The following is a 12,300-nucleotide window of genomic DNA, read 5'->3' as shown; positions in this document are numbered from 1 at the left end:
TACATCTAATATTTTCATGTTTGCTTTGGATTTTTTTTGTGAACTATGAAATAATTATTTAAAATTTTAAATAAAAATTAAACAATTTAATTAGTTTGAATTTGTTAAGCAAATAATAGTTTAATTGAAATATTTACACCAAAAAAAAATAAAATATATAAGGTAAACTCAAAATAGATAGAATAAAAATGCAACAAAATAGGAAAGACAAATACTTGTTTTAATAAGTTTAATTTTAAATCTAAAAAAAAATAATTGGATAGTATGGAATTGATATATATATAGTGGTATGTATAAACCAAGAAGAGACACATGCTCTACTGCTCCGTGACAAATATTTTTTTTTTTTCGGGGATGGGTAATTGATCTTTGTTTTTTGAGTGTTGTATTCTGTTTTTTTCTTTTCTTTTTTTGGCATCCAACATGATTTTTTTTTTATCGGACATACTTTTAATTAGAGCAGGTACATGATGATGTTGCCTGATTCTTTTAATTTCTTTTAATGATGAATATTTTTCTTTTAATTTATTTCTATAATTTATGGCTTGTTTTTCTTTATATGAAAGTACCCCAGAAGGTTCATGAGAACAAGATTTCCATATTCGTATGCACATGTCAGAGCTTCCTGTTATTATATATTTCGAATCTAAGGTATATTTACAGCATAGAACGTGTTGCATTCTTTTAGTATGATATACATCATAACTTTGAGCTTCATCACTATTAAATAATCTTATAGTTTTATCATAAGAGCATGCAACAAATTTATTTCCAATTGGTGAGTAATCTACATCTAAAACTGCATTTACAAAACCTTTATGAACAAGGTAAGCAGTTTTTAAATACCTAATATCAAATGTATAGAGATTTGAATCTTCATTTGCAACAATAAATTGTTTTGGGTTCATATTATTCCAACTTAATGAATTACTTCGATATTTTAAAAATAGTTTTTGAATAGGGGTTTTGCTTTTTATATCTACTAATCCTATAGAATTATCTGATAATGTTAAACCAACTAAATTTCTTTGAGAATAATTAAATTTGACATAATATATATATTCGCTATTGTAATCAAAGCTAGCTATAGCATTGTTTCGATAATAATCCCATACATCTAATGTTTGGCTACCTGAAATTATTAGTGGTTCAGAAAAATGTTTATCAATACTATTAGGTACACTTTTGCATACATAAATTTTTTTAGGAACAATTTCATTTTCTAAATAATCTAAATTATGTAAATTTTGTTGTTCTGTATCATCTTCATTTAATTCATTTATATTTTTATTTTTTTCGATAACCCATTGTTTTATATATTTATCATCCCCACAACTAAATAAATATTTTTCGTCATAGCTAATGCATAAGCCTCTAACAAATCCATCATGCGCTTTTAATTTTCTCATTAACTTTTCATCGAATATATTCCATATATTTATAAATCCATTACAACTACCACTATACAAATCTGTTAAATTTTTATTTGAAACACAAACACTTCTAATAGAGTCATCGTGCCCATCTAAACATTTAACCAAAGGCTTAGCAAAAATTTTGTCCATCTTTGTTGCATTTAAAGCTCTTTTATATTCAATTTCTCTTTGAAAAAGATGGATGTTTTTATCAAAATTTCTCACATGCATAAAATTTGACCGCATCGTGTTATTTTTGTAATCCTCGGGATTTCGATGCATAATTTTTACTTCTGGTTTTTGTGATTGGTTTTTCATTGTGTACTGTGATTTAAGGAATGAATATAAAATTTTTGGTGGTACTTTTATAGGCTTTTAAATAATTCTTCACCTCAGTAAGAGGATATATATATTTTTTTTAATTATATATGGAATTCGATAGTACAAAGATACTATACGTCTGTATATTATGTATATGTATTAAGTTATATAGATATACATGGTTTAAATATATTTATCTTCCTCTATGCAGTTGGTCTTCAAGAGCTGATATATGCATCTTCGCCTTCACATATATATACTTATTAACTGATTTATATATCATAAAGTAGCATGTTTTTTATTTTGTCATAAAAATGAAATATGATTATTACATAAAAATTTAAGAAGTATTCATAATTATTTGAATTGAAGAAAACATACTTTTAGAAGTTGTAAAAATTGTTTCTATCTTCAGAAAATTTTTATAATTTTTTCGAGGCAGCTTGAATAATGTTTTGATGAAAATCTTAATTATTTTGTTTAATAAACTGTTTAAATATTTTTTATTAAATTTACTAATATTTTGATTTATATATAACGGTATGAAAAAAAAATTTTTTATTTTTTTTTTATTTTTTTTTTTATTATTTTTTTTTTGAATATATGCAATGGTATTTTACATATATATGCATTTTATTATCATAATATTTTAAAAATATATGTAAAAAAATTTACAGTTTTAAAAATAAAAAACAAATAATTCGCAAAAGTATTGTTTTAAAAAAATAAATATGAACAAAATAATATACAAAAGTGAATGCTAATCAAATAAAAGAATAACTTTTTTTATATAAAATGTAGAAAAAAAAAAATTGTGTACCTATAAAATAAGTAATGGAATAGGGGTAATATATATATTTCTCCTTATATATATATATTTAATTATATATACATGTTTCATATATGCGTATGTAGTAGAGATAAACAATCATATATTTAATGGAGTTGCGATAAGCATATATTACCCCTACTTTTCAAGCCCATATATTTAAAAACAAATAAAAATGGTAATTTTATATATATTTTATTTTTAGACGTACCATGCATCCACATATTATACATATATATGTAGCTATTATTGAAACGTATTTTCAATCACCCTTTATTTTGTATATTTGTTATTTGGATATATTACTATCAATCATAAGCATTAAATTAATTATATATTTGTGATTTTTCTTAACTTCGTAGGCAACACTGGCAGATACTCTTTTGAAAGATCTTGAGGATTTAGAAGAAGAAGAAAATTTTAACAATAATAATGATGGAATAAAAAAAATAAATTTCGAAGAACAATATGAAGAAGAAGATGATTACGAAGAAATCGTTGATGCAATCGAAGAATTTTTAAACGATAAAAAAAAAAAATGTGAACGTAAAATCTCAGAATTGCTTTATGATGAAGATTTTCTAAAAACAATGAATCATATTAAAAATTATATTATTGAAGAAGAAGCCGAAAAGTTAAAAAATGAAGAGGGAACAAAGGACACAGAAGAAGATGGAGACGAAAATGAAAATAATATAAAACGGAAAAAAGCAAAATACAACAATGAAGATGAAAATTCATTAAACGATAATAACCCAAATGATGAAGAAGTATTGATAGAGAAATGCATTGAATTAATTATAAAAATAGATACAGAAATATTAAATATACATAAATATTTGAAAGATATATATTCAACAAAATTCCCAGAATTAGATTCAATTGTATATACACCATTAGAATATATAAGTGTTGTAAGTAGGATAAAAAATGAAAGTGATATAAAAAATATCGATTTTTCGGATATTCTCCCCAATACTACTGTTATGGCCATTGTCGTTGCATCAAGCATGACAACGGGAATTAAATTACCAGATCACTTATTGAAAAGTTGTATGTCTTTTTGTAATGAAGCATTAGAGTTAAATGAAAATAGACAAAAGGTATTGATTTATTTAGAAAATAAAATGTTTTTATTAGCTCCTAATTTAACAATGTTATTAGGTAGTGCATTAACAGCTAGATTAATTAGTTGTGTTGGGTCATTAAAAAATTTATCTGTTACATCATCTCAAAATCTTATAGTTGTTGGTAATTCGAAAAAATCAATACTCGGACTTAGTAATGTTAATAAAACTTTTGGTGTAGGAATTTTAAGTACGTCTGAAATTGTCCAAAGTGTTCCAGATGCATATAAAAAAAAAGCAATAAGTTTATTGGCAGGTAAGTGTAGTTTAGCTTCAAGAATAGATTATTTTAAAAAATATAAAGAAGGACAATATGGATTATTATTACGTGAGTATGTTATAAATCATTTGATAAAATTACAAGAGCCACCTCCTATGAAGCAAAAAAAAATTTTACCTATTCCTGATGAAAAAAAAGGAAGAAAACGAGGAGGGAAAAGATATAGAAAATTAAAAGAAAAAACAGAAATAACAGAATTAAGAAAGCAAATTAATAGATTACCATTTGGCCCCAATACTAATGAAGATTTTTATACATTTACAGATCAAAATACTGCTTTATTAAATTCAAATATTACAAAATTAAAATATCAAACAAAACAAAAAACAAATATTCCAAAGAAAAAAAATGCAGCTGCACAATCTAGTGGCGCAACTGGAGGGTTGTCTTCGTCTTTGATTTTTACACCATTACATGGAATAGAGTTATTTAATCCATCTATTAATAAAACAACCAGTGAATCTAGAGAAAATAAATATTTTTCAAGCCTTTCTCAGTTTCGTAAGGTTTGAAATTGATGCATGTGACATTCATGCCTCATTAAAATTGACATATTTCTGATTTATAATATTTTTTTTTTTCTTATTTTTTTTGTCTATTTTAAAAACATAAATAAAATATTTTAATATAATTTTGGAAAAAAAAAAAATTTTAAGTATAATTTTGGGGATCCTATCTCCCCCGTAAAAAAAATAGTTTAAAATATTTATTAAAAGGGTACTGCAACGAATTTCTAACCTATTTCTGATATTATTTTTTTCTAAAAAGGCATAATACATATTTAGGTTAATTTCCAATTGAAGTAAAAATAAAATAAAAAAAAGGAAAGAAGAGGTACCTAGAATAATAGAGGGTGTACACAAATTATGAACTTATATTTAATCAGTGAAAATATAATAACATTATAATATTACATAATTTTCATTATCATTTTTTTATTTATTTAATATTAATTTATTTTTTTTAATTTTAATGTATTGTTTGATGAACTAATGATTTTATTTATATTTAAAGTTATTAATTTTGTTCATTATGTTACCGTTTTTTTTTTACTGTTGAATTTTTCCGCTTTAAAATTTGGAAATGCTATTCTTTAATTTCCTTTTATATATTTACAGTTTTTTTGTTATTTATTCAATTTTACCCTTAATTATGTTAAAAACAATGTGACATATAATTCTGTATAATTGCTTTTCAGCAGTTTATTATTTTTTTTTTATTTGATTATTTTTTTTTGGAGGGGTGTGTTTTTGTTTGTCCTGTATTATGTTAAGGGGACGCTTTATTTTTGATAAGTGTTATATGAATACTTCAGATATAAATAATGGTTAGTCTAATAAATGGATCATAAAACGGGAAATAAGAAAAAATGCTAATTTTCATTTTACCTTTTTTGATTGTATATTTTATAGAAATTAGCAGAAAACATAATGCAATAAATGGCGACACAATTTGGTTTGACAATTTAAATAAAGAAAAGAATTTAAGATATTATAGCTCTGGCATTTTAGACAAATGTTGTATGTGGTATTATTTAAATGACGACTTTTTTGATATACATTATTTAAAAAATGATGATAGCATACCAAAAAAAAAAAAAAACGAAAAAAAAAAAATACAATTGCCTGATTCAGACACGTTTACTCATTCTAAAGATAGTATGAACAAACACATTAAAACAGATAATATATGTTCTAGTGATATACTTATTTTATTAAATAAAAAAAAGGTTGCATGCAAATCTTTGTCATCTTACATAGTAATGGAAAGCAAAGAAAAAAAGGATAAAAAAAAATATATTTCTATAGAATACCTTGTAAGTAGTTATATTTTTATTCCTCAAAATTATATAACTCTATATATTAATAATACTGGAAGAAAAAATGTTTATATATTATCTGATAAAAATAAGAAAATACTTATTTGTGAAAATAGCCATTTTACAGTTTATTATGATAATAAATATATAAAAAATGCTTTTATCAAATGTGTTAAGGGTGAACTAGAAATATATGTTACTGCAAAAAGTAAGCCAGCCATCACGAAACTATTTGTACAAATACATAATACATGCAAATTTATATTTTTCCCCATTATTGTACGAATTCATGAATTACACAAATTGCTTCCAAATGATGCACATTTCGCTGAAGGTGCTCTCGTTAATCTGGTTCTAAAAAGGAGAAACAGTGACAATGAAATTGGGAATAGTGATTACAAGTGTGAACGTTACAAAATGAGGAATATACTTAAACGATCATTCACTGCTCAAATGATTGAAGAAATGGGGAAAATATATTTAAAAAAGGGAAGCCATAGAACAAACAAAATAATAGAAAATATAGATCACATAAATTTATTAAAATGTCTAGAAAAAAGTTATATAATAAACTTTAATAATAATTATAAAATATTACCAAATGAAAATTATGATATTATATCAGAAGAAAAGATAAAACTTAAAAAAATATCAAAGAAAGAAAATAAAACAGTTATTAGTGTTATAAATATATGGAGTAAACAAAAATTTTCAGCGATTATATACATATACTCAATAAAAGAAAAAAAAATAAATTGCCTATATCCAATATTTTTTGATAATTTCCAAATTTTTTCTGAATTAAATTCAAAGACATATAAAAAAGATACCGAAATGGTAAAGGAAATTTTAATGAGCAAAGAAATAAAGGGACTAAAAAATCATTTTTTCTATAAAAATAATTTTTATTTTGATGATTTATATATAGAGAGATATTTCAAAATAAATAACCAAGTAAACCGTCAAGAAAATTTTGTTTCAGGAAAGGTCTATCTTTGTATTTTAACATTATATTCTGAACATAGAATACAATTAACATATCTAAATAGAGGTAATTACAATTATAATTGGGATATACACCCAAAGAAGCATAATTATAATGTTTATTCAATCTATAACTTTGACGAAAATATAGCAAATTTGTTCTTAGCAGCATATGCTATTAATGACGAAAGGGTAAGACGAAAAATTGAGGTAACTCATGATATTAATAATATTAGCAAAAAAAGTGATGATAAAAATAAAATTTTTATAAATGTTCATGTGGAGAAGCCGATACATTGCTTCATAAAAAATGATATAAGTATGGCCTCTGTTTTTATGCTACTTCCAAATGAAAAACTGTATTACAATTGCAAAGGATTGAATAATAGAACCAATCCTAAGATAACAATATTTAACAAATATAACTTTTTGCGCATTAAGGCTACTGATAAAGTTATAGAAATTATTCAAAAGGATTCGACAGACACATATAACAATTATAATAATACAAAGGGTAGAAAAATTGGTAATGAAGATAAACCGATTAAATTTGAAAATCAAAAAAGAGTGAATAAAAAAACAAAATTGGGAAGATTAAAGAATAATCCCATTGTTGTTTCTTTAGCATTTTGCTCTGAACATAATTTGATTAATTGTTTTGTCTCCAAAATTTATCTAGTAGATCAAATTAATGAGTTTAAAATTATTGTAGAAAAAAAAAATATAGAAGTAGGAGAAGTAACGAATGTTTACCTTTTTATGGAGTCTAAATTAGATAACCCGATATACACAAAGCAATGGAAATACCTGAAACGCAGAAGAAACAGTAATATCCAAAAAGAGACAGACTATACAAGAAATGACCCGCCGTGTAGCGAACCAAATTGCAACAAAGGTTTGAGCAATTTTTATGGTAATACTTCTAATCAGAATGAAATTGGGCATATAAAGATTAGTAGTTGCTTCAGAACACTACATAACGATATCTTAATTGTATATGAGAATAAATTTGTTGAAGTGATAAATAAATATTGGAAATTTCAAAAGATAAAAGAACAGTTTAAGGATGCATGTGCATTTATTCAAATCAAAGGAAAAATCGAAAAAAAATTAAATCGTATTAATATGATATATAAAAAAGACGGTAAAATAAAAAAAAACGCATATAAAGAATTTGATATATATAATAAAGTAAAAGGAATTTTATGCCAAGATTTTGTTTGTAGCAAATTTATAAAATTTAATGAGATTAGCAATTTGATAATATATGACGGATTTTATAACATTCCCAATAAAATAACAGTTTTTTCTGAACATACTAATAAAAATATAATTATAAAAGAGAATAGAACATTTAATAATTATAATTCCAGTTGGTTTATATTTAAAAACATTTTTTTATTAAAAACATTTAACAATGTATTTTTTTTTCTCTACGAAAATAAGGAAAAATCTATTTACAAAAATATGTTCACTGGTATAGTTTCTATTGAGAATACCAGATTTAATGATGCAAGACACTTATATAATAGGAGATTGTTTCAATATGACATTATATTTTCTGCTTTACCCCCAGTTAATAAATTTAACCCTGGACAAATCATAAGAAACACTTATAGTGACAATACTAAAATGAGGAAACGAAACAAAGATAATCGATTAGAAAAGGGGTATAATATATCAGCCTTTAACAATTATCACTTTTTTTATAATCCCTTTTTTCGTGTTCAAAAACAATTTTTTATTTATTGTTATTCAAGCAAAAATAAAAAACAAATATCATCTAACATAATGATAGAAATGATGGGTAATGAAAACGAATCAAATATTTCAACAAATAATTTTTTACCAGTTCATTTTAAATACCCATATTCAATTAAAGTAGCTATTTTTGATAGGTACATAACCGATTTATATGTAATAAATGGGTCAACTTTATTTTTATTTAAAAATGATAGCTATTATATAAAAACATTTTTGGTAGATGAAAATGAAAATGTGATTTTAACAAATGATTCATTCACTTATAAGTTAGAACCTCATCGAAAAAACTTTTATGAAATATGTTTCAAAAATAAGTCGCATTATTTAGATGCTTATAATAACATAGAAACACCAAATGAGCATGTAATCAAAACAAATACTAAAATATCGTTAAATTATAAAAATGATTTACAAAATTTTAATTGCAATATAAAAAATGATAGAAGCGAAGTCAAAAACTTATTCAAATGTACAGACACACATTTTTTTTTAAATATTACATATTCATATGAAAATGAACATGTCTATAATTATTTTGAGAAATATTTTACTCTTTATTTTTACGATAATATATACGCATGTCATAATACTTTGGTTCTCTTATATTCTCCTCTTATTTATTATAAATTTTATATATTTCTTCCTCAAAATGATCACATTCGTCCTGAAAATTTGATAAAATCGTTTAAAGGTAATAAACAAATAGAAGTTTTGCGTTTCATGCGAGGTTGTGTTATAGACTACTCAGATGTAAAGAATAGGGGTCATGTTTTTTCAACTGATTCCATTAATTCTGATTTGCCCTGTGAATATAGAGCCGATGAAAAAAAACAAATCGTCGTAAATCTGGACAACGATGTGAATAGTAGACAAAATAAATGCAAAAGCAAGTCTGGAAATAAAATTCCTCTATATATTAATTCAAAGCATGAAACAAAAGGTATTTTAACAATAAGACACGAATTAATATACACAACAAACCCATTAAAAATGAAAATATATATGGACAAAATATGGAAAGTAAAAATATCAACAATAAAGAAATATTATCAAGTTGCAGATAAAATAATTTTAAGACTAGAATTTTTAAACAAATATAATAAAAAATTTGATTTTGTTGCTCATAAAAATATAAACATAAAGTTATTCCATAATTATAATAACAAAATTACGATGAAACATATTGATATATATTCTCTTCATAATAATAACTTATTAAAAGAAATAAAAAAAAAATTTTCAATAAATGATGAAATACAATCAGACATATTCTACAATATTAATATAAAGGATACCGGAAAATATTTTATACAAATTGAAATAAAATACAAATTGTATAAAAACACATATCTCCGTGTAGTTTCTAACATGATAGAAATCGTTATTTACAAAAAAGGGATATTACTTAATCCAACAACAAATAAAATTGTTTTACACCCATTCAATCAAACAATGGAAATTGTTTTTCAATTCGATCACCCATTTATATCAACCGTTTTGTGTGTTGTTAGAGATGAACACAATTTGGGATATGACCAAGATAAACGAAAAAGCCCAATAATTTTTGTTGAGCGAGTTGAAAAACTGAATCAAGGAAAAAATATTTATATGTGTTCTATAAAAACAGGTAATCGAATTGGCAAAGCAAAATTACACATATATCCAATATTCCATAGTTATTATGAAATATTTAGTTGGTCTATGGAAAAAGAAAAATTAATTAATCGATTGGATCTTACTTTTGATGAAATAGAACAATATTACGAAAATCACAAAAAATACTGCAACTATAACAATATCAATCAATATAAAATGTATGCAAATAAATGGGGTAAACATAAAATAGAATGTATAGACAAAGAAGAGAAAACAATACGTCATTTTTACTTTTTTAAAATAGATATAATTGTAGATTATATAGGTTCTATCGATCTATTCACTAACCTTATAACCAAAAATTTGAATTCAGATATGAACAAGGAGAAGCTTGAAAGTGGTATCATTTATTTACCCAGTAATAATAGAATAAACACGTTTGTTAGTTTTTATGCTAAGACAGAAAAGCTGCCTTTCACATTTATCGATTTTAATAGTATATATAAAATTAATTTAAATACGTATAAATTAGAATATTTTGTTAATTATAAAAATATATATTTGAACAACAATATAGATAATATTAGATATTTAGAAAAAATGAATTACCGAGAAAACATGGGCCCTTTAAAAGCTATATCCACAAATTTAGAGAATGAACAAAAAAAAAAAATATTAACTGATTTAGTGAAAGAATTTAATCCTTTTATATCTATTAAATCATGCAAAATAGGGAGTTATTTATTTTACGTAAACTTAATTAGTGATACGAATAATAGTATCGTTTCTCAAGTATATAACATAATTTTTTTAAAAAAAAAAAATAGCTATATAGGGAATGATAACAATATCCCATTTGTTCATTTGGGGGCAAATAGTATTTACAAATTTAATCGAAAATATTTTAATCTCAAAACATTGAGAAAGTATTTATATTTGTCTTTTTCATCTGGAATCATTATTAATACTTGTGCTGAAACTAACGAATTTTTTCCTTTATATTATTATTATAGTAATGAAAAATCGAAAATCAAAAATAATTCAGTCAATCTAAGTAAAAACTTATTTGAAAAAAAAATAAAAATTAAGATAAGTACCATTTATGGAGCAAAAATAAATAATTATTATTCTAAATATGTTCCACTAAATACTATACAACATTTTTTAATCGATTTATATAATAAAGATTTTGAACCTATTTTATTTCCACTGAATGCTAAACTGTTTATAAATATATCACACAGTAGTATATTATCAGCAATAATTGTTAAAGGGAAATATATTTTTATAATACCACATAAAATAGGGTGTTCTTTTATTAATATATATTTAAAGTTATACAAAAATTGTATTCATTCATATAACAAATTTTGTGAAGCAAGTTATGATTATATAAACTTAGAAAGTATACATTTATGTGTAACAAAACCAATAAAAATAAAATATTTTTATAAAAAAAATAACCTCTATTATATTAACAGAATATATAAATTATGGGGGCCTTATAATGAAGATTTTTTTTTACAGCCATTTGTATCCCTCAATTCAGTTATTAAACAAAATAATAAACAAAAGGATAAAAACATGCCATTAAATCGCTCAAATTTTTACTGTAACTATATTTATTCGAAGGATAGCAGTTATATTCAAAATTTGGACGATCTTTATGAATCCTCTTTGAAATTTTATTCAATTATTAATGACAAATGCACAACTATAAAGGTGTAAACTGTGTGTAAAGGGCAGATTTGTTGCTCTTTGAAAAATTTATATTTGTTTGAATTTTATTAATGAAATGTTATAAGGTGAGAATATCGTGAACTATCCGCAAAAGCTACACGTGAATTATCCAAGGACGGAAAAGGAATACCCACAATTTTATATATTTTGTAGATGTATGTATATGAGTTATCATGTTTGTTGTATATTTATTATTATTTTTTTGTTTATTATTTCATTATTTTTTTTTACAAGCTGAATATTTGTTTAAATTTTATAATTTTAATTTGCCCCAATTTATATCTCTATTTTTTTAATTAACTTTTAAACTGTATACTATAAATAAAATGGAGCGATTCGTTATATATTGTTCTATAGTGGACATAAGATTTTTCACAAATATCAGATTTAATGTATAGAAAAATGTTTATTTTGAAACAAATTTA

General features: G+C 23.5%; 3 protein-coding genes across 3 annotated transcripts; 2 read left to right on the top strand and 1 right to left on the bottom strand.

Moving 5' to 3' along the window:
- Positions 1–317: 317 nt before the first annotated feature.
- Positions 318–1,733, bottom strand: PY17X_1008200 (protein SOF1, putative; the record flags this gene model as incomplete). Its single annotated transcript, XM_719256.1, has 1 exon — positions 318–1,733. The coding sequence occupies one exon, from the start codon at positions 1,731–1,733 to the stop codon at positions 318–320; it is 1,416 nt and encodes a 471-aa protein (XP_724349.1).
- A 1,007-nt stretch (positions 1,734–2,740) lies between these two features.
- PY17X_1008100 (U4/U6 small nuclear ribonucleoprotein PRP31, putative) lies at positions 2,741–4,484 on the top strand (the record flags this gene model as incomplete). The annotated part of the gene is made up of 2 exons (XM_022956181.1): positions 2,741–2,743; positions 2,928–4,484. The coding sequence occupies 2 exons, from the start codon at positions 2,741–2,743 to the stop codon at positions 4,482–4,484; spliced, it is 1,560 nt and encodes a 519-aa protein (XP_022813260.1).
- Positions 4,485–5,341: 857 nt separating this feature from the next.
- PY17X_1008000 (conserved Plasmodium protein, unknown function) lies at positions 5,342–11,863 on the top strand (the record flags this gene model as incomplete). Its single annotated transcript, XM_719387.2, has 1 exon — positions 5,342–11,863. One exon carries the CDS (start codon positions 5,342–5,344, stop codon positions 11,861–11,863), a length of 6,522 nt encoding a protein of 2,173 aa, XP_724480.2.
- Positions 11,864–12,300: the final 437 nt, after the last annotated feature.

Source organism: Plasmodium yoelii (assembly GCF_900002385.2).
Source record: "Plasmodium yoelii strain 17X genome assembly, chromosome: 10".
Classification (NCBI taxonomy): Eukaryota; Apicomplexa; class Aconoidasida; order Haemosporida; family Plasmodiidae; genus Plasmodium; species Plasmodium yoelii.
The sequence above is the reverse complement of the archived record's forward strand: the minus strand, read 5'-3'. Positions and strand labels throughout refer to the sequence as shown.